Raw genomic sequence first — 24,549 nt, 5'->3', positions numbered from 1 at the left:
CACATTCACCCAGTTTTGAGAAAATGTTCTTACAACCACATGTTGATTCCCTAGGGTCGCTCAGTAAACAGCAAAATGTGAGGAAAGTGTCGAGTGTACTACAGCTCCACACACAGGTGTTCTACTTCCCCCTTTAATCACACTACGGGACACTTAAAGACATGATTTCCAGCCGAAAATCCAAGAGGGTCCTTTGCTAGGAAAGGGACCTCTGACCCCACACTTCAAGGAAGGCGGAGACATTTCCAGATCCTCAAATACCTACTGTTTACCACCAGAATAGCTGAAGTAGGCAGAAATCTATCCGTAGAGCTTTCTGTGAAATACAGCTACTAAAGTGACTTCCAATCCAAAGGCAAGATGCAAAAGCTAAACACTTCCAGACACTGGACTGCAGCCATGTTCCCACGAATGTTTAAGTGTTTTGAGATCCAACTTGGAGGCCTTTATGTAGGATTTGCTTTCTTTGGTGATAAAAACATCAACTTTGGCTTTTGGAGATTTCCTTTTTCATTTCATCCAGGCATACCTCCCTGAAACCTGGGCTTTTTCCTCAACCCAGTGTTGATCTTTGCTGAGTAATCACTGTGCTATAGTTGTTCAGTTGGGGTTATTCAGTCTATTACCAGATAAAGAAGCAACAGTACTGGAAGACTAATGCAGGCTTGTCAGTGATAACACCCATCAAAGGCGAACTATATCTAGGATGATATTCTGCAGCTTTCTTGTCTCAGAAACGGTCATTCTTATCTCTGGTGTTTTTGGTCCACATTCAAAATATATTGTGTTAAGTGTATTAAAGTGAGCTGCTCAGAATTAATAATAGCATAACCAATCTTCCCAGGAAGCATATAAGCAGTAAGATGTAACAGATAGCTACTGTATCCGTGGGCTGCTGTGCTCCCCTTTGCACATGTAAGACCTCAAAATGGGAAAGTCAAACGCTGGGCCTGCCTGACTTTTCCCCAGCTTCGCTTTCTATCCCTTTGAAGCTCCCCACTTCCCTCTTTTCCCTCCTTCCCTCTCTGCTTTACTGTCTTCTTCCTTCCCTCAGCAAGACTCTGATCTGAGCTTTTACAGTTGTCTCTCCTCCTCGTCCCTGCAGCTCCTCCTGAAGTGCCCCATGTAATCTTCCAGTTTACTGTACAGCTCCGGAAAAAAACCACAACCACTTCACATTTTTCTTAAATCTTTATCTCTACATGTATGGCAGCCATTGTCTATAAAATTCCAACACAGAGAAATGTTGTCAGTAGTTTTTAGAAAACAATACAAAAAAAAGAATAATAATAACTTAACTCAAAGACATATCTATAAATAGTAAAACTGGAGAAACTGATAAGGCTGAAGTGGTATCTTAATTTTTTCCGGAGCTGTATTTTTTCTTACCAACATATACCTCTGGTTCTTAGAGGTGTGTTTGTGTTTTTGTGCATCCTGATTTGAAGTCCATACATGTCTTTTTTTATGTAAAGCACATTAGGCTGCATGACTTGCCATGTCATGCTGTTTTCCCACTCTTAATATATGGTTGTGTGACTGTAATTCTTCCGTCCCTTTGATAGCCTATATAAACACTGTAATTTGGTTTTTCCGTGAGTGCCATATAACACAACAAAAAGGAGATGACTATGAATTACTGACAAACACTAACCTAAAATCTCGACTCTAACATGGAAAAAGAAGGACTGGATAGTTATCAACATATGTTCTGTAAGTCCTGGCACCCAAACATATAAATGTTGCATCTTTTCATTAGCAGATGCTAATAAGGACAAAGATACCGTCAACTAACAAATTAGGTTTCATGTATGACCCTGGCTGTGTGAAGCACATGACAGGGAGGAGAAGAAGGAAACGCTGAATCCTGCTCCCTCCCAGTTGATCTGGATCCCAGGAGAGACTACGTAGGGTTCCCACCTTTCTTGGGAATGGCCTCAGAAGAGTCAGAGGGTAGAAAGCGGGCCAATGTCAGAACAAGGGCCCCTACCGTGAGAAAATCCTCTCCGGACATCCACAATAAAAGCATGGAACCATCCCTGTAGATGCTGGTCCTAATTAACGACATCAAAGTGAATGGCCACAAGACAGCCTTAGGAGCCTCACAGCGCTCATAAAACAGAAGAGGATGACACTGTCAGCGTGTGGCGTTATGTATGATGAGGTGCTGCGTACCAAGAATGCTACCCTATGAAAGAGATAAATTGTTCTGCTGTATCAGAGCGAGTCTCTCCCTAATGCACAGAGCTGTAATAGAAAATGTTGGACTATTTGTCATACGGGCCATCAATGACAGGCTGTGTTCAGACATTCTACTCCCTTGCTGAAAAGCCCATTAAATGAAGAGACAGAGGCTGAATGTGGTCTGAATGCATGCATGCTGCCTCATCCCTCAGTTTTTCCACCTCATGACATGTAATGTAAATTACTACCACAGGAGGGCAGCCAAGTACTGAACACTGGCGGATGGGGGTACTATAGTAAACTGTCAGACTGTCCAATATATGTGAAGCGTAACTACCACTAACTCAGGTATAATGTGCTTTGAGGTGAAGCCTGAAAATCAGTTGTTTAATTAATACAAATGTAAACCATTAACTTCACCTGGCAGTTACATCTATCTCCAAAACTCATTTGGATAAGAACGTGTGCATATTTGGATCATGTTGTTAAACAACGTACAAAATGTTTTATATGTACCTACAGGCTTCATTATCCCATGGACATTTTTGTGTCATAACTATGAAGTGATTCTTTAGGTGATAACATATTAAGTGTACTATTGGCTGGATGTAGGTTAATGACACTTTTCTCCCCAATGAAATAGCCTTTTCTCTCAGTGGAATGGAAAGACCTGAGAACAGGAGAGGTTTTCCATCGTGGCTCTGTTAATATGTGACTTTCCGTTCCTGTTACAGTGCAGCCGAGGCATTTCTCGAATCTCTTCTTAGTAAATGATTAGCCCTGCACATGTGGCAGCTGTCAGCTACTCTGGCTGTTTGGAACTACTGAGGGAGATTTACAGGAAGGATATGAGCTCAGTCTGCCACCTACAGGCAAACAATTGGAATCTACATAAGAGCTTTGTGAAAGTGACCTTTATTTATCTAAGGTTGGTTGGATTGAGTCAGTTGGTTCCTGACCGTTATAACATTCTTTAATCATTTCCTCATTTTTTTATCAGCAGGGCGGGAAAATACCAACTGCTATACACCAATTGTCCGTTTTTCTTTGACTGCTGCAGGCACAGTATCTGCTAAGGTTTACAGGCATTCTTAAGCATTTCAGAATTCAGAAATATAGATGTCTAATAACATCATGTACATCATGTGGTAGTGTCTTATTTGATAAAACATTGGGTGTCAATCCAACTTCAACCTCACCAAATATTTATCTTCAAAAAGTGAGAAAAATGTATTATTTTTATGTACCTGTGGCTACTTTATGTTCTCCAAGCTGTCTCAACATCATCAACTTAAAAAAAAAAATCACCTGTGGTATAGTTTAATGAACCACAAGCTTTACATGTTTACAAATTATTTGTGCCATAACTAGCAAGTTAGTGCTACAGGTAGACGACTGGCTAATCACATTGTCAAAATAACTTTTGCGCTCCTAGCCAGTATTATTTACTGACTCCTGAAGCTAGCAAAGTAAATCTGAATAGCAATCACCTCCACAATAGAAAGGTCCGCCATGAATAACAGATAAACTGACCTTGTGTGTACTAAGTACACAATGCATATGGCTACATCTTCACTTATCAAACTTCCATTTGAGTGAAGGAGCAGTTATATTTGTTTCACACACTGATGATCAAACGTGCCACATGGTGAGGCAGACCTTTGAATAATTAAATGAATAATTCAGCTCCTTTGAGAGAGGAGTCTTGAGTGGGAGAGGACAGAGTCTACCCCTTTTCACACCAGGTTTCCAACAATTATCCAGCTGCTAGTCAGAGGAAGAACAGAGGCAGGAGGGTACAGCCTGTCCTCTTCAAATGCTGGAGTGTTCCCGTCCCCTCTATGCTAAGCAGAGAAAAATCTTCTAGAGGAGTTGTACACTATTATCCTGCTAACCTCTTACAGAGCTTTCTTCTGAGTAAATGCCTTTAGAATTTGCAGAAAAGGTTTGTCGTTGAAATTCTGTTAGCCATGACATAAAACAGTTAGTGCTGATAAGATAAGTCAGAAAGGTAAAGTTGAACAAAAATAAAAAGGCAAAGTGTGTTCATATTTGCTGTAGTCCTGAGCAAATAGCAATATGATTAAAAACATGGCAGCAGGAGAAAGCATGTGGCAGACAGCACAATACCCTAACAGACAAAAGCCTTTCAACCATGACAGCCAAATAAAAGGCACGCTTTGTAACTCTAGGACACAGACAGATTAATGATAAGCACGCAGCTGTCATGCAATAACTTGTGACATTTGACACAAGATGCTCAACATCCTCAACCAGGGCAGAATGCACAAATGGCCTTCCCAGGGCAGAGATCGGAGCCGCTGGCTGCACCAAGGTCAATAAGCCATGAAGAAGGGCCACAGAGGGGTCACATCGGACAGAGCTTCTTGTCTGAAACACAGCAGCTCCTCAATGAGAAAAAGAACCAAACAGCCACAGTCAGCGAGGAAGGTTTAGTCACGGTGAAGCATTCAGCTGCTCAGCATTTCCACTTTCCACCAGATGAAGTTTACAGGACTTTTCCGTGGCTAAACAGGAACACTTTTGAACCACAGTCCACAAGGGAAACCGCCGGGAGCCATCATCTAGTGCAATAAATATGTGAGTTCTAAACTATATATGGACCTATTACTATGAAGGGATTCTGTCATATCCTGGCATTTGATCAAATCTGTGTTGAATTATTCAAATTGTGTGTATGAAGCACAACTGATATTCTATACATTGCATCCTCAATATCAAAATCCACAGGAGTACAAATAATGAACCCTAACTAATATAAATACAAAATAAAAGTAATATGCAAAAGCATGCACTGTACAAACTTAGCTATTAAAGGGTTTTGGCATGACACTTACAAATATTGATTTATAATAATTAGTTTACAATAAAATAGTTATTTTAATAAGATCATTGATTGGCAAACTGTGAATTGGATTCATGCAGTATAAATGCATTAGAACAACAACAAATGTTGAAATGCTGAGATTCTTCATTCTGTGGGCTGAGCAGGGGGAAATCAGAAAACTGCCGAAACAGTAGCACTACCAGAGTTATGGGGTATGGAATACTCCACAAAAATCTGAGAAGTACTTTCAGGAAAGGACACACATTCCTCCTCAATGAAAACATGCCCATTCCCTTGCACAACAATCCCACTGTGCAGCACTCTAACGCCTGTTTCTTACTCCACACAGCTGTGCATTTCTATCCATCAAGTCTCTGAGCAGATGACATGTACTGGTCAGAAAATATGCACTTGTGGGTTTTCAGTCTGTCCTGGTACTTTGGCAGTAGCTATATCATAGTGGACTGGACCCAAACACACACACATAGCTCTGCTGGCTTTAAAACACCATCAAATTGGAAACATGACTTAGACCCCACAGGCTTCCCTGGAATTTGGGGTGAAACAATACATGAGTAACTGCCCATCACCATGGCCCCCTCTCACTTTCAACCTGCTATGTCAACAGGGCTGTCCAGCTGGAATGTAGGAGCCACTGCGACAAATGGAGATCAATCGAGTGCCACTGCAGTCAGTCCCTTAAAATACTGTGTGCATCACACAAGTAGTGCTACAGACGCTGCTCTGCTGAGAAAAAGAAAGAAAAACTGCCACACTGAAAGTACATTGCTCAATTAAGGCCAATCAGATTAAACAGTTGCAATTACCAAAATTAAGCGAGAAGATTGCTCAAGGTTACAAAATTTCAGAGTTTAAGACAGCCCGTTAAAATAGTTGGACAAGAGGAGTTCTTTCTCTCTCAAGAGTATCTTTTTTTGTGTCTTTTATCTTCCAAGAAACTAACAGACACCTTTAAAATAAGTGTATTATCCACCGTGTGTGAGATTCATTAGTGAAATTAACTGCTTGATATTATCTGAGGTTAATTCAATGGAAACATTAACTGTGGTTTTCAGGATTCTGTTTTTTAGGTAATGTAGTAACATTTTTAACCAACCCTTCCTCAGTTGTACAGGTTGTTTTTCTACCTTTTCAGAAATTTGATTGTTTGCTTTTTATACATATTTTAAGCTAAACCAGTTGCATTTAAAAAGGAAAAAAAGGAAGAAAAGGATCAATATTGTATACATTAGGGGGACCCTCACAACTCATAGACGGAGATTGAGGCGATGCAGTTAATTTATCTTTAACAGTAGTATTAAAACCCCACAAAAAATGCCAACCTGTGCAATTACAACTCTTGAGTGAGTTAAAAGTTAAGTTAGTACATTATATTTAAAAGTATAAAAAGGTTACAAAGCAAAAGCTGTTAAAATTATTTGATCCCAACTTCAAACATGTACACATTTCCTGTCCTTGTCACATATCAACTAAATTGTTGGTTTGCAGACATGTAATCTGAAAACACATGGCAGGCTACATGACTGCACACGCCTGGGAACATCAGATCAAGAAGATTTCTCCCGAAAACAGGCGTACATACACAAGGCTCTGGGGAATCTTCACACATCATTCTCGTCCTCATAATCACAGAAAATGCCTCATGCGCTGCCTCAGCTCTCTGTGGTGATACAGGAATCCTGCCCACACAAGAGGCTGCATTATCTGACTCATGCTTTCCTCTGTGTGACTGAGAGGAGAACTATGCTGTGTGTTTAAATGTGATGGCTGAAGATGATGACGCTTCATCTGTTATGAAATCTAGCCTCTCTTTGATCTGGTGTTAGTCTCCTCACATTTGCAGGAGGGAGCAGGAGTGGTAGCATTTTGTCCTCTCCATTGTTATGCTGCCCCGCCCCCTCCCCAGACCTCACATCTCCAGGTAAAAGCAAAGGCGACAGGTTACAGGCCTTTGAGAAAGATGATTGGGGGTCAGGCTGCACTGTTGCTCTCCAGGCTTCATACAGCAGTCCACAAATGTGTTGAGGGCTTGTTAGACTGTCAGGAATGACATTCATGGATACCTCTTGTTTACAGTGTAGGCTTTCCTCTTGTTATGTAACTGATCATAGAGGTTATCACCTATCAGTGTTCGCTATAATCAGTCAATATTAACTGTTCACCACCACTACTCCCTTGAATACATATTGGCTAAAGGTCAAGATTGTCTTTCTCTGCAGACACACACACACACACACACACACACACACACACACACACACACACACACACACACACACACACATTGAGCCAGTTTAAGATGCTAGCCAGCTTGAAAGCATGTATTTTATTGTAACTCACAATTAAAAAGCTGTTTTTGTTACTGTGTGATGACAAATGAAGCCATGTTAAAATGCAACAGTAACACAGGCATTACATGCTTGTTTATATTCATTCTCTGCCCTAGCAATATATTTGCAAAGAGCTTAACACTAACGTTGGTTAATCAGCTTTAGGATCCTCAAACTGAAATATGATTGCCATTTTTATTCACCCTTTACTTTCAGTAATTGTGAAATGATGCAGTTATATGTGAGCTTATAAATGAAAATGTGAGATACATGATAGAAAGCTTTATTACAAAACTCCCTGTACTTGACAGAGTTTGAATCTTAACTGTGCTAATACGTCCTTACTTATTTGCTAGTATACCGAATACCAGAAGTGCAGCTGCAGCTGTCATGTTTTTTCAAAGATCAGTGAAAATGAATTCAGCAGGTCACTTCATTGCTTGATTGTTTCCCTTTCATATTTTGCACACACACACACACACACACACACACACACACATATACAATGTTCTCACTCTATTTGTCTTTCAAAGAGATTTTTTATTGAAGTGCCCAGGGAAAGAAAGCTAGAGATATGAACTGACATTTGTCAGAGACAATCAGCTGATCCCAGACAAATACGTTGATGCCCTTGCTCACTTGACACCAGGTTGTCCAGCTTTCACACTGTTATATTCATCTTATTCACTGCATGTTTTGACTACCAGCTCCTCTTACCCCTAGCATTCCTGGATGTATGACAGAAGGATTATTTTAAACTCTTAATAACTAACAGCTCACTCTTCAGCCAAGGCTCAAATACCTGGATGACTTCCAACCAAAAAGCTAAAGACTAAACTGTCACTCCTACCCAAACAGCTCTCCTACCTCCAGCGATCTTCTTGAGGAGTTGCTGCCTGGCAATGATCCTGCCCAGTCTGTACCCGGAGCGTCTGTGGTGATGGTCCATTCTCAGGTAGAAATCCTGAGTCTCTGGGGTCATACTCCCAAGACACTCGCTGCCTGTGGACTCTGGGAGCTCCCGAAACATAACTGAAACACTGTACCCCAAACAAGCCCCTGACAACTGGCTGATACACACTCACCCACACACTCTCCCACTAACAGAAAACTTCACATAGGCGCAAAAAGCCAAAAGTGAGCTGAGAAGGAAGGCACAGCAGAGCCTAGGGGGAGGAGTGCCAACACTTCAGTCTATCTCTGCAGGCCATGTGACCACATGGAGTCCAATGGCAAAGCAGCTGTGGGAGTACAGCCCACCTTGCCGAGCTGAATCCAATGTCTGTGTGAACGCTTGTCAACTTCCCCCTGCTCTGGAGGGAAATATAAATACCGTTGGAATGCCTATGAACTGAGAGGAGAGCAGGAGTGGAAGAAAGAGGGGTGTGGGAGGGCTTACAAAAATAGTGTTTTTTGGAGCCGCCCTGCACTAGAACAACCCTTCTGCTGTTGCCGGTCACACAGGTGCCAAGTTTACTGGGCGACAGTGAGACTGTACCATTTTAGAGAAAACTACAGAGGAAAAAAAAGACAGGGAGAATTTGTTTTCTTGGTTGGAGAATGGTAATTTCAGCTCCCCCACCCCCACCATGTAACCCCTAGCTCCAGCCACAGGAAGGCCTCTCAGCAGGTCTCCTCCAAGTGCCACCTCCTCAGGGGAAAGGACATTTTAGCCTGAATACATACGAGTGACCTAGATCCTCTTTACTCAACACAAAAAGAAAGATCAAGCTCCGACACGTCATCTGTTCAGTTTTGTTGGCTGTTCAATGACAAGAATCAAAGGCTCTTGTGTCACTGTGTCCCTGGTCCCATCATATACTAACACTATAGTGTATGGCATACAGCAATGTCTATAGTATGTTTTGAGAAGGCAATTCACTCTTACATGTTGTACTTACAAGAAGTGATGAGATCTATCAAACTTCAATTGAATAAAGTTGAAAAAACTAAAAATGGGAGGAATTACAAAAGACATCTGAAGAAATGTTTAAAGTAGGAACACGGTGTGTTACAACAATACATTGACATTGTAAACATGTTTTGGTGTTTAAGACTTTGAAGTTTCATGTTCTCTCATCTATTACTCAATTTCTTTAATGTTTAAGGTTTTTGACGTGGTTTCAGTATCTGCTTGCAAATATCTTGGCAGGTACAGTATCTGTATCGAAGTCCTGGTGTTTGTATTGTGACAACACTATTTGGGCCAATAACTTTTATAGAAAATCCAAACTAAAACTAATGCTCTCTTGATTTCAAGACTGCTTGTATCGGCCAGTTTACAACATGGAACAACAATCTCCTCACACCTGAGGTAAAGTCCACATCCGCACAAACAGACCCACCCAGCACCAGTCAGGGCCCCTGCCACTCTCCTGGTGGCTGTCCCAGCCTCTGCATACAAGCTTGCCTGTGTAGTGTAAGCAGGCGCCATACATGTGAATAGAGCACGAATGGGCAAGCAACCAAGTCAAACACAGCCCCTGTCTGTTTCACTCCATGGCTGGCAAATTCTACCCTAGCTTAAGCTCACAAAGACCACAATTCAGCAGCACACTTCAGGCGCTGCACGTTTTCATAAACTTCTGTGTTTAATAGCCCTCTCCACACCCTCAGGTGGAGCAATTTAAAAACGTTATTGTTGCTTTTTTAAAGGAACTAGGTGAAGGTATGACACTATTCAGATGATTTCATTTGGCAGTGACTCATTTTTGTACACACAAACACCTGTGTTCATTCATACTGTAAAGCATCACTTCAGGTCTCAGATGCTAAAAAATGAGTGGCAGCATTGTTGGCAACATTTAGATCTCTCTGAAGGCATGTCGGTGTTTTCTTCTTCTCTCTCCGTCTAGACCAAAACAATTCACAAAGTGCATCATACATATCGCCTTACGGAATCAATCACCCACTGCAATGCAACATCATAATGAATGAGATTAATGTTGTGTTTTCGTCTCTGTCTGCCCTTCAAATACCTCAGCGGGGATTGTGCAAGAGTGACGACATCTGCAGTATTTCCTTTGGATGTCCCTGTGCTTAACTTTGTGCCGCATGCCATAAAGAAATGGCTGTGGTGTGTCCTTAGTGGGAGTATTGTGTGTCAGGCACAGTGACTCCAGCCCTTATCAAACGTGTTCCAACATGGTTTCAGAGCTCAACTACTATACAGCATGGCAACAGGAATCCAGACTCAAGTTACACACACACACACACACACACACACACACACACACACACACACACACACACACACACACACACACACACACACACACACACACACACACACACACACACACACACACACACACACACACACACACACACACACACACACACACTGTGAGCCTGTTTAAGATGCTAGCCAGCTTGAAAGCATGTATTTTATTGTAACTCACAATTAAAAAGCTGTTTTTGTTACTGTGTGATGACAAATGAAGCCATGTTAAAATGCAACAGTAACACAGGCATTACATGCTTGTTTATATTCATTCTCTGCCCTAGCAATATATTTGCAAAGAGCTTAACACTAACGTTGGTTGATCACCTTTAGGATCCTCAAACTGAAATATGATTGCCATTTTTATTCACCCTTTACTTTCAGTAATTGTGAAATTATGCAGTTATATGTGAGCTTATAAATGAAAATGTGAGATACATGATAGAAAGCTTTATTACAAAATTCCCTGTACTTGACAGAGTTTGAATCTTAACTGTGCTAATACATCCTAACTTATTTGCTAGTATACCGAATACCAGAAGTGCAGCTGCAGCTGTCATGTTTTTTCAAAGATCAGTGAAAATGAATTCAGCAGGTCACTTCATTGCTTGACCAACTGTTTCCCTTTCATATTTTGCTTTTCTGACCTTTCTTTTGGCCCTTCAACTTTGAAGTATTTGATTGTGGGTCCAATAAGCCTGTCGACCATCTGTACTTTCGGAGATGAGCTCATATCGGTCTTGATTCTAATAATATTAATAACAGTTATATTAATAAAGCACATTTTTCTGTTTTGATCCCTATCCAAATGGGGTTTTCACTGATGTCACAAAGTTGGACATTAGTTGACAATTTGTCCAAAAAGTTGCCAACATGACAACCCTTACTGCTGAGCCCTGTTACAGTATATCTTGAATCATGGCCCCACAGATGATGAGTATGGAGGCACCAGATTGGGGTTTAGACACTGCTCTGATGTGGCATGATTCAGCAGCAGACACATGTAATCTGCACTGGGCAGCTCTGGCTCTGCATGGCTGTGTTTCCTGTGGTTAAAGCTTAAGAATAGACACAGGGTGACTTAAGATTTTCCCCCACACGAGCCACCAAATGTCTGAATTGAAAGCTCAGTCTGGAATAAAATCACACGTTCATAGCTAGATATCTGCAATACACGAGTACAAATATTTACATTTTATGTAATGGAAATAAATAGGATATGGCGGAAGGACGGTATGGTCATAGCATTTATTTGGGGATTGATTTGATCATAACCGATTTAAATAAAACAGCATTTATGTTATGTAAGGGATTGTTATGGTTGAGCACTTTAAATAATATGGTTCATTATAATTTCCCCAAAAATAATTTACAATGTAGTATGAAACACAATGATTGGCCGTTTGCATGGAAATGATCTAAAATAAATCTCACTATCCTCTCATTTTCCCTCACACTAGAGCAGTGACTGTTCAAAGTTGAGATTTTCATATTGTTGTGTAATTCATGGTGTTGTTAAATTTACTGCTTTGCGTATTTCTACAAAGTTTAAGCATATGAACATATTTTTACGAAGCAGAGAGAAAGGAGCTTTTCCAAACTTACAATTGTAATATTTTCTGACTTACAGCTGGAGTTTCAGCCAAAGATGGAATAATATTTCTGGATTAGTTCTTATCAAACAAACCCACCTACAGTGTAAAATAATGTCCTGCATATATTGGTGTAATTAAAAATAGTTTTGTGGAATAAATGTTTCTATATAAGGTGTGACATTTATCTGTATTTTTCTCCTGCTTTTCAGTTTAGCTGTGAAAGTCAACACCTGTTAATTAATCACACAAGAGCAGATGAAGCTGTGTCTTTCCAAATATTTGCTTACTGATGAGTAACCTTTAACAAAGCAGCAGAGTGCAGATAGAGTATCACAGCCAAACAATAATGTTTCATGCATAAGCTACACATTTGTTAGCTGATTAAATGACGCACATAATGATAAGCCTATCAGTTTGGACTAAAAAAGATTGTATAAAAAGACCACCATCATTGATTTGACATAATGCTGATTTCCCCATTGGCCATACCATTCCTGATGAGTTAATATGAGCTGGTCTAAAATACCTGACCTCAATTATGTAAAAATGAAAGCTTCCTCCCTCTCATACTTAAATCTGTTTCCAAAATGAAAGATGAGTTTGTTCTTCTCTGCCCCAAAATATCAGCCTGATGGGATGTTCGGAATCATCGTATTTGTGTTACAATTATCAAAAAAGAACACAAGGGACCTTCCTGGCAGGGATCAGATAATCAGTGTAACAAGATTATCTCTTTATAAGGCAGTCGGCTGCATCAAGTCTATATGTGTATCCTTGTTCAATATAAACAGCTCAGGGCCTCAGGTCTGCAGACAGACTGCCAGGCACACATGACTTAGTGTTCGTGTCAAATATCCATACAATGCAGTACCAGGCTTCCTGCACAAAATATAACAGTTTTGAGTAACGGTTTTGAATCATTTGAAACAAAGCTATCAACTTGTTGTCTGTATTTTGTTTTGAGCACTGAAACTCCTCCTATTAAATACAGAGCTGTTACCAAGTCATAGCTTTCCCTCTGGAGGAGCTGATGTGGTCAACCCACAGCACCTAGTGGTAGACTTAGGTTACTGCTCAATTGATTTATTCCCCTCTTTTCACACTTAAACACTCTCAAGGCCTTTGACAGTATTACTGCGCAAGGCATGTTACCATAAAACTGCACTGTTGTTTTTTTAAATGTATGTCTAAGTGGAGCTTCAGTGGAGCAGCATTACTAGGAAAACTGCTTTGATCCAAGTTAATTCCCAGCCAGGTATTCGTAATAACAAACAATCAAGGGAAATACAAACTTGTAATACATCTATGATAACCTTTCTATATCTAAAAAATACCAAGGTTAATAGGCTACTCTCAAGACAAGAGACTTGGAAAGCAGCTGCATTATTACTACATTACACACTTTGAAACAGAAACCTAATTAAAGGGAAAATATCTGGCAAACATTAAATGCTAAATAAAATCATAAGACTTGAATTACATGTATGTGTTACAAGATAGATAAAACCATAGTGCTCTATAAACATGTGATAACTTTAAACCAACAATCAGAAAATAATAAAATATTCTCTACCCCCACTGAGTACATACACTTTCCATTTCACAGTGCAAACATTAGCCTGCTCACCAGCGCCACTCTGCGGCAGCAGCACGACCCTGCTCATTGATACTGGAGAAAATTAACACTGACAAAACCATGCAGTCATAGATGTAGGCTACTGCACGTGTGCAAAATGTTTATAAATTGATTGTATTGTATCTGTATTCCGGCTTTCATTCCAGCATCAAATTCAACCAATTGAAATGGAATAACATTAAATGAATACAAATATATGTCATATAGCATAAAAAGAGACAGGACGTAAATGTACAATTAAAAAAAAAAAAAGGTGTACATTTTCCTAAAAGCCCTCTACAAATCTATTTACACAAGCCATCCAGCTTTACCCCCCACATATATATTTTTTAAAAATACAGCCATTGGGGTTTTAGTTAGCTGAAGGCTTACTCAATACTGTTAAGAACTTAGAGTTTCACATTATATTATTAAATGCATACTATTAGATGCACATTTAATATTTATGTATTTTAGGAGTAATAATATTTAGCATTACATTAGAAGACACATCATCTTCACCAATGCCAAGACAAATTATAACAATGTTCTTAATACCCCTGTTGTACCACTTTGACGACGCTTAATGCAGATAATGAAAGATCCCATTGCCATTATTGTTAAATGAATACTACTTTGCGAGTTGAAGGGGTTTTTTTCTGTCGTGGTGTGACCCCCAGCACTGCACTGTGTGGCGGGCTACTGACCTGCCAGCCTCCGCTCTCTAACATTCCTCCAGAGTAAATCCCAGGCTTTGGACGTGGAGCTCCGCAGCTGCTCGCTGAAAGACCGCCGGAGCTTCAGTTTCGCGGAGTTTCTTCTAGATGTCATCGCAAAACCTCCACTTGGACATAATAACAAAATCCTTTTCGTCCCACACAAACACGATATGTTGAAGTCACGCACGTTTATAAACTTAGTTTCTATACTACCCTATCAGCAAACCTGATGTTGGTGCCCGGTCTTCGAATGCAGTCAACATTTTGAATGAAAAAAAATATATATTCCTTTCGCTTAGAAACGGTAATCAAAAAAAGCGAGGAAAAGCAACAAAGTGATTGTAAAACACCAAGACAGACGTTCACACTTCACACCAGATGTGTGTGCGTCGGTGTGTGTGTGTGAAGTGATCCTCGTATGGCCAGCCATACACAACCACGATACCTTCAAATGCTGCGGGAAATATAAGAGTTACCAGCTGAGCGCTATATGATCCACCCAGCTGGAACTGGAAAGGAGGAATGGAGAAGTTGTAGGACTGGTGGTAACAACAGTTAATAACATTGATCATCATTTTATAATCGCTATTTTGCATGATAATATTAAGTAGTGATTATATGTATGTGGGCTATTTAATGTCATATCTTGTTGAATATTGTATTAGACTTTATGACCCAGCCAAAGTACAATTTTGACCCTTTGGCAATGTTTTTTGTAACCTTAAAGGAACATCACAAGGAGGCCTCTAACCTATATAATGTTCTGTCACAGTTATATAATAGCTGACTGATTGTTCTAAAGCGCTCCCAAAGAACACGTTCGTGTAGGTTTCCATAACCACGCAATGTTAAAATATAATATTTGCTGTATCTCAAGACATTGTGTTTCAACAGTATATTCAGACATCTCTTATGGAAAACTATATGAAAGTTTTTTTTGTTTGTTTTTTTTGGTTAACCCTATGGCCTTTGTTCAATTTGTGAAAACAAACTGAGCTTTCAAATATGTATAAAAAACCCTCTCTAATTCGAAGTAACACACATTTGGTTTAAAAAAAAAAAAGAAAAGTGGTGTGTCATTGAGAATCAAGTTGCAGATATTGGAATTATTAAAGTCAATTTAGATTTCATCCAAATACAGTTTGACAATGCTGTTATATTAGATACAATAATGTCTTGGTGCTAAACAATGTTGATTTCCCCTTCAATCTGCTACAGGATCAAACCAACAACCACAAAAGTTTCCTTTGTCACTGAAGACCAACACTGCTTCAGATAAGTTCAACATATTACTTAAGTAATGAACTCCACGTAGGGCACCTGAAGGCATCACAAGCTGAAAACCACTCAACACCCCACCACAAACAAACCTCAGCTCTCAGATGACACCGTTTAATACTGAGCAATCACTTTTCCCTGTCTATCCTCTCACTTTACTTTAATCAGAGGCAAAAATAACTTTGCAAAATTGTAGTAAAGTTCAGTTATAGATAATCCTGCGTCTGTGGTGATCAATAATGCATTTACAATTATATAATCTAAATGCATTTTACATTTTTTACAGTAAAACCTGGTTTTGGTTTTAAATCATCTTATCCTGCTGGGATTCCATCTTTTATGGATGTGTCTAAAACATTTGATTGACATTGACCTATTTATCAACTATCTTTAGGATTTTGACCTAAATTTCCCCCAGCAGGATGTGGCGTATTATTTTAAAACTTAGCGAGAGTTCAGCGAGTTCTCCCCAGGTAGGTTAGAGTAGGTCAACCCTTCAACAGCAACATGGGTTGAGTTTCAGCACCATTTATATTGTTGTCACAATATCTTGCACTGCAGACACCGATAAGAAAAAAAACCTCAGCTCACATCCAAAAAATAAACAGTCATTGTATAAGACTGCATACTAAACAGCTTTAGTAATCATAATACTCAAATAATTGTACCTTCTTTCATTGTGTGCCCGTTAAGGTGGAGCATGAGGAGTGGTGATATGGTCTGTACTTTCATTACCAGCTGGGATTACTGTTATAACAGGTTTGATACTATTATAAACACTCAACGACTGGCTGAAGATTGACAGTTTCTTATATGGACAAATCCTGGCTGCCCTGAGTTTGCCCTCTCTGTGTGAAGCTGAGCTAACATTACTTCATTTCAATGAAGAGACAGACCCCATTTGCCACCGAGCAGGACGGGTGATTTAGAGATTATCACAAGGTCACACAGAGAGATATCTGAGCGCGTAAGGGGTGTGCAGCTCAGGGGAGAATATTAACGAAGGGCTCAGTTTCCTATTTGTACGATCTAAAACTGAAATGATATGCAGCCAAAAGAGGAAAAATAGAGAGCCAGTAACGCTCTGATCTTACTGGATTGAAATACAACATTTACATATATCAGGATAAGACTCTGCTCTCTGCTCAAAACAGAGTTACAGAAACATCAAAGGGTGTACCTTCCAATGAAGAAAACATCCAAACTTTCTCGGTCATTTGCACTAAAAGAACTAAATAATTAAATGTGACAGCTTTTCATCTGCATTTGGATCTAAGTGCATTTGTAACTGTTATTTCAAAGTTTTGCAAGTCACAGGGATGAAAAATGTGCGATAAATTTGGATGCCTTTTCGTCAGAGAGGTAACGTTTTACTAGGGATCAGCTTTTTGCTATATTCAACCCCAATTGTTGAGCCCCAGGCTAAAATGGAGCATGGAGGAAAGAAAATACACTCACACCCTCAAACACACTTGTCTAGAGAACCTGTTTCATTCAAACCCGAGACTTGTAAGGAAGGGTCAGGACTAGGCCGAGTCAAGTACCTTGTTTTCCACTGGTTTGTAAACCAGGAAGTTTACAGAGAAAAGGCTGAAAGTGAACAAACTAATGTTTTACATTTACACAATACTGATAATAAATGTAACTATTTTGTGTATTTCTAAGAAAAGTGAAGACATTTAAAACATAACAGATATTAAGAATTGTATCATAAAATAACCCTTAAGGAATCTTCAAAACATCATCTGCCCATCATTTTGCTAAGCCTTTTTGTCAGGTTAATGAATGAATATGTCAAAGTCGTAAACAAGGTATCCATCTCAATGCCCGGTGACTGACAGGGCAGGAATGGACAGATGGACATTGCCAGTCCTGCCTGTCAGCCCCTGACAGTAAAAGTGATGGAGGAAGCGCAGCAACGAGGTTTCCCTTCCTATGACACGTGAATCACCAGAGAGGTAAACACAGCCCACTGCTGCGCCTCTCTTCTAGATTAACAAGAAAACAAACTTGTACATTAAAGTCGAGCGTTATCGCCTGGAGGCTCATTGTAGCGAGATGATGGCTTAGCCTCTGGTGCAGGCCTTGGCAATGAAAGTAATAGCAGATGCAAGGAGAGGAAACATCAATCAACTTGTGAATGTTTTCCCTTCGCTGACTCACCCTCTTGTTTGTTTTGGCCGGGCAGCTTTTAAAAAAAGCTCCTTTTCCCGTTCTCCCTGAAAAACTGGCACATTTTCAGGGCTATTTTTTGTCCACCATCTCTGTCCTCCACATACAAATAAACGTACACATTGTGATTTGTAAACAAGTTTACTACATTTCAGAGTGTGTGTGTGTTGCATTTGAGTCTGGTGACTGATGTGGAATGCTGCCCCAAAGCTTCAGTGGGAAAATCCCAGATGTGAGGAAACTGATTTCTCCTCTGTGATTGGGTCATGTTGTTGGCAAGGAGGTCTTACACCAGGCCCCCTTGAATAGTCTGTGAGATTGCTCTTCCCAGCGTAATGGAAACAAGGCTCGGGGAGCTGGGAGTGGGGGGGATTCTCCCCTCCACCTCCACCCCGGCCCCTGAAGGCTCGTCCCAGGCATGTGCTATAAATTTCCTGACCATATATTCCCAAGTCGAGTTCATTTTTCCAGAGGAGCCACACATGTGGTGTATATCTGGCTTTAGATTATGGGGTTGGGGAAGGAGGAGCCGACTTTGGTCCCAATCCATTAAAGTGGCCACTAATTCTGTTTTCTTATACTAATTCTGGGCCATGTGTTTAAACGTCATTGTTTCTTTCCTAATGGAAGTTGTTCTTGATAGAATCATTAATTCCTGAGCAAATGACCAATTAGGTCAAATCTGTTTTCAAAATAGAGATTAAAAAAACTGCAGATGTTCACATGACTCATCCATGTGCATACAAGTCTTACTGCAGCAGCACTTTGGTGCATAACTTGACTTTTGGTATACAAATAGAAAAAAACTTTATTTAAATATTCTAAAAATGTCTAGAAGTGAGGGCTAGCAGGGGTCAGAGTTTGTATAAAGAGCCTCGAAGAATGTAAAACTGGCATGACAAGCGTACGTGGCTATTGTTTCATTGAATGACAAAGCATGTAATGCTGTCAGGTCTGAAACTGTTAAAGCTGCATTGCCCACAAAAATGCATGGGAAAACATTTACACCACTGTCCAGCACCTGGTTTCTATTAGAGCAATGCGAATCTAATCACAGAGGTACATTTCTCTCTCAATCACTCTCACTGCCTCCATTTCTCTCTTTTTCTCACAGAGCTTGCAGATGGAAAACATGCTCATGTTTTATTGATTTTTAAGTCATTTTCAATCTGGTTTTAAGTCTCTCTTTCACTAGGGACTAATCTCCATCACCTTTCTGGTGCTGTGAAATACCCTTGGGGGAGTTTTGCTGCAAGGCATCTTCCCAGCAATCACCAATATATGCAGCTGGCAGGATAACTCTTCATAAATTACAGCTTACATTAGCATGACGTTAGCCTCCATGAAACAAATTCAAACAGGAAGTTAATGTTTATATTTCAAGATGAGCAACGTCCAAAAGGAGAAACTACAGTTTCACAAGAACCAAAAAAGAAAAATGACAGCTGCTTAAAATTAGTCCTACAGTTTGGTATTTCTTTAGTTCCCCTTCCTATGACATAGTCTGACACAGTCTTATTTAAAATTACAGTTCTGTCACTAAAGTCTCAAGGTACTACACATCAGTTTCCAACCTTTCCATTTAAAAAAACAAACTGCAACCATGTTAATCAACATCTATATGAACACTTTAAGTATTGTCAGGCCACATGTTTACAAGCTAACGTAACAAAACAGAAGAAAAACATTTGTTATGGCTCCATTATAATAAAAACGTTTTAAGCTTTCCCCTAAATTGCATATAGGGGCTCACTGTGAAACAGTTCTGCTGAACTCAACAGCCATGATAAGCCGGAAGTACAGTGGAGGTATTGTTTCAAACTGAGACACAATCAGGTCCTGCTTGGCCCTTAACTTAAAGCCGCTGAGCCAGAGAGCAGAGAGGATACAGGAAGTCTGCTCTGCCTCCGCCTGCTATTGCTCTTTGATTACCGAGCCAAATTGTTTAATCAGGTCTGAAACCACGAGAAAGTTGCAGTGCTACACTGCCCCTGGACAGAGCCTTTCTCAATGGCGTGCTATTTTTTTGTTATCTGGGTACAGGTGGAAGTGCACAGCTATGTAAATCTCCAGTAGCATGGTTACCCACGGCCTTGCTTCAGCGCAGAAGGACACAGGGTTTGGTGTGAGCCATGCCATGCGCTCTGCAAAGCCGGGATGGGGAGGCGAGGGCTGCAGGCAGCGAGAAAGAGTGGAGTCGCAGACTTATTGCCTCCCTGCAACATCTGGAATCTTTGTGGATTATTTCGGAAATGTGGGAGGCCAATGTGGTTACTGTATCTATTCGATACTGTGTGTGTGTGTGTGTGTGTGTGTGTGTGTGTGTGTGTGTGTGTGTGTGTGTGTGTGTGTGTGTGTGTGTGTGTGTGTGTGTGTGTGTGTGTGTGTGTGTGTGTGTGTGTGTGTGTGTTAGTGAGGAACTACAAAGTAAAACACAAGACTTGATAAGACTTAGATGAGAAAGAAGTTATTGTTCGGAATCAATCCCTCAGAGTAGTGAACATTCGTGGGAATGGTACACACACATAAACGCACACACAAAAGGAGATAACAGGACAGTTTGCTGCATCCTGGTGCAGGGCCCTGAAGTTGTGTTTGGACCGTGCTGGCTCATTATTTCCTTAATCTTGTTTCTGCCTTTCTTCTCAGTTGAGAGCTGGGCCAACCTGTTAGCTTTATGTTGGTTCACACACACACAAGTACACACACATTCACACACAGGGCCTGTCCTCTTGTGACTGGCCTGCATCCTGACACAGCTGCCTGCGTCCACTTCCACTTAGTTTATAAAACCCAGGCCTACATTCCTCAAGTCACACACGCAAAAGCAGCCTCACCTTGGTTGTTTTGAGGAAGTTGTTCCCCAAAGGATTTATTGCTTCTCTTGTAATTGGCAGTGTGGCTATAATTGAGATATCAGAACAATAAACCTGTTTCCTCTCACTGAGGATCATACAACTGGCAGATAACACGGATTCTGTTCAAACAGCTCTATGAACACGGACTATGTAATGATAGGATCAAACTTGATGATTTATACTTGGCAATAGATAATGCCCAAACATGATAGGAATAGTTAAACATGATGATATCATTTAGTTAAAAGGACCTTGAAGACATTGTTAAATGACTATATGTGCTAGTATGATAACTACAGTAATTGCAACGAAAATGTTAAAAGATTTCAGAGCGGGTTAACCAAAACAAAAAAAGATTCTATAATGTTTTCACAACCTTGAGAAATTACTGTATATACAAAGAAAAGTCCAGAAATACGTCCAGGCATTTTTCCCTCCACTTTTGCACTTTCAAACAGCCGAGCTGGCCGCTGCACTCAGGAAACCACAAGTCATTTTCCGTCTTTCCATGTGTGGAATTTTTTATGCACTCGTCATGCCAGGAGCAACCTTTATAGTCTGAGCTGGACCTACAATTGACGACTTGCTTGTATATTTAGCTTATGATGTCACTGATCTGGCACCTGTCAGGCAACGGACAGACAGGGAGCAAAAAGAACGGTACAATCTCATAAAAATGGATTTTCCCTGCTGGCATTTGCATGCTCTAAATCATGGTGTTTCATAATGTCCAGGTCTGCTTTTAATAGTCAAAGAGCAGATGAAAATGTTTAGCCATATTCGAAACTTGTGATGCTTCTGAGCCTTTTCTTTGAAATACTGAAGCCAATTTTAATGCAATACTCAAATTCCTTATGTTGACACAGAGAAACGCACATTTATTGACATTTTAAGCAGGCTTTCAAAGGTCATCGTCTTTATGTATTTCCTTCACAAAGAAAATGAGAGTCTCTTCTCTCTGTAAACTCAAACTAATACCTTTGGCCTTAAGAAAACACATTGTATTTTCTCTTTTATTTTCAGTTTAACTAGAATTTTACAGACCTGTTAATGTCTTCTACATTTATATACAGTCTGAAGGTACACTGCTTGATGAAATAAACAATGGCTTTTTGTCAATTGCTGAACATATGTAGCAGTTCTGCTACATATATGGAAACATAACTCAAACTTCAAGGTTGGGACAGTTTGTCTGTTGCTCATAACAAGAATATATCCTGTTAATGGTGTGATCCAAGGGTTGACAGGTGCCCACAATATTACAATATATTTGACTGTGAATGAACAAAAGTATGTAGGCCCACCTACAAATCCAGAAAAATCTAAAAGCTACAGCATTCAATAACATTTTAGACAATAGTGTGTTTCCTCTATGGCAACAGTTCAAAAATCAAGGTCCATAAAGAAATGTTTTCCCACTTTGTAGTGGAAGAATTTAACTGGCCTGCACAGAGCCCGACCTCAACCCCGTCCAACATTTTTGGGAGGAAAAAAATACAACCTTCAAACAGCATATCACGGTTTAGAAACATCAGGAAATAGTACAATTCCTCTAAAATGACCTCTTCCTTTAAAAAAATGGCCTCCCCTTGAGAACTATGTGACACTTAGCTAAATTTGGACCTTTTATGTCACAACAACAATGATTCCATAATAAAAACAGGACTGAAGTCAGTATTCATCAGAGACCAGTTAATACCAACACAGTTAATAATCTTACAGCTCAACACATCACATATGACTTACATTTTCCACCCACCAGCCTCATAATGTTGTTGTATAAGCTTTTGTGATGTGTATATTATGGTCTGTAACAGGCCTCCCTCTAGAGACAGAAGGAGAGACAGTGCAGCTGCCTGAGGTCACAGTCGGCCTCCAGCAGCAGGCCCTGACCCCGGGTGAGACTGAAGGCCTGGGCTCAATGGGAACAGCTGGGGAACATGCAGCAGCAGTCAAAAACACAGCAGACAACCCTGCTGCAATGCATTAGTATCTATGGACATTATATAATACCCACTGGTGCTTCATCTATAGCTGGACTGGTGATTTATATGGCAGTGTATACTCACTCGGGTCCCACAGAGGATTCATTTCACACTAACGCTGATGCTCACGTTGTCAGTCTCAAATTCTGGGACTCACAACTACAAGGCTGGTAAATGAAGATGCTAAAAAAAATGATGAGGTTTCAAATAATTTTAAATGTTCACATCGTGGATGGAATACTGAACAGTCCTACTGGGCACAGGTGCCTAAAATGTCAGGTCCTGCCCTGTCCTTCACAAACAGAATGTCACTTAAAGTAACAACTAGAAAGAGACTCAAAAATGATCACAAAGAAACATAGAATGACTACAGAGACACAATGACATGAAAAAAAAGCAGCAAAAAATTTTAATATCATAAAGCAACGACAAAGACACTCAAATTGACTACATAGCGACACAAAACAACTACACTTTAGCTGAAAATCCACCTAAGCCTCACCTTCTGATCAAACACCTGATGTGAGTCCTAAAAACACCTAAAGATGTGACGTGTTTTGAGTTACTGAAAGCAGCAACACTAAACAGGGATATCTAAAAAAGGGATGGACTTATTATATGAAGAAATAAACTGCTGAATGTTTCCTGGCCTTATTGTCAGATGAAGAAAAGGTACATCATACCTTTCAATTGACCTGTTATACACACATCGGAAGAAATGTTGCCAAAACAAAGAATACAAATCTAACCCATTACATCCCACATATTCAGTTCACTTCCTCTCACTTTCACAGTCCAGAGCAAATGCCAAAGTCACTTCTCACTGTGTGAAAACAGTTAGGATACAGATTACACACCTCATTCTGAAGCTTATCATAAGTTGACTGCCAGGGGGAAATGGCTACATTTAAACACTTTAAAGCATCCCTTTCCCTCCTTCTCCACAGTCTTTCACTGGGAGTCAGTCACACCGATGTGTGAAGGACATAGGGCTTTACAATACTTTCCTTACAAATAGAAAGAGGTCTCCAAGGGATTCACAGTTTCCTCTTTGCTTTTCTGATAACCAGTAGCAAGAGATTTCCACATTGAATGTAGATTAGCATATGTATTCAGAGAGAGGATCTGTGTAAATGTCTGTCTGTCTGTCTGTCTGTCTGTCTGTCTGTCTGTCTGTCTGTCTGTATGTCTGTCTGTCTGTCTGTCTGTCTGTCTGTAAGTGCATAGTGGGAAACTTCGGCCTGATAGTTCTGGGCCACAGACTGCTGTTTAAGCCCCATTTCCCCTCAGCCTGGAGTTTAGGAAGGTGATGTTTATTAAAACAAAGCAAATAACCATTAATTTATGCAAGCTAAAAGTCACTGAGTTCTGCATTGTTGCTTCTCCTTGGACCCTGTCAATATTTCTGTCCGTCTAAACTATTCACTGCTACCTCTATTTTTCTGTTTATTCAAATATTTTTTACAAAATACACATGAGCTGCGCACAAAAACAGAACCATTACAAAATGTAAATACATGTCTAAGGGCAGACAGATAAATGTAGCTTCATCCACCTTATCTGTACCGTATCTCTGAGAGGAACGCGGCTGGATGTGGGGCTCTCGGCGCTGCAGTGTCACATCGATTCGTTAAGTCTATGATTAATGTCAGTTCAGGGTTTTGAGGATGAAGATAGCTGGCTACTCTCACCAAAGGAAACCATTAATTTCCACACTGCAA

General features: G+C 40.1%; 1 protein-coding gene across 3 annotated transcripts in view; it reads right to left on the bottom strand.

Moving 5' to 3' along the window:
* Positions 1 to 24,549, bottom strand: part of stard13b (StAR related lipid transfer domain containing 13b) — a 70,777-nt gene that overhangs the window by 16,648 nt on the left and 29,580 nt on the right. Inside the window, exon 1 of one of the 3 annotated variants that reach the window (XM_063906758.1) lies at positions 8,251 to 8,698. The exons of the other annotated variants lie outside the window; for them this stretch is intronic. Coding sequence (XP_063762828.1) covers positions 8,251 to 8,413 — 163 coding nt within the window. The 5' untranslated portion in view covers positions 8,414 to 8,698. Of the gene's footprint in view, positions 1 to 8,250; positions 8,699 to 24,549 lie in introns of those variants that run through there. 3 annotated transcript variants of the gene reach the window in all.

Source organism: Eleginops maclovinus, chromosome 18, assembly GCF_036324505.1.
Source record: "Eleginops maclovinus isolate JMC-PN-2008 ecotype Puerto Natales chromosome 18, JC_Emac_rtc_rv5, whole genome shotgun sequence".
In the NCBI taxonomy this organism is placed as follows: Eukaryota; Metazoa; Chordata; class Actinopteri; order Perciformes; family Eleginopidae; genus Eleginops; species Eleginops maclovinus.
This window is presented reverse-complemented; position numbering and strand designations above follow the sequence as displayed.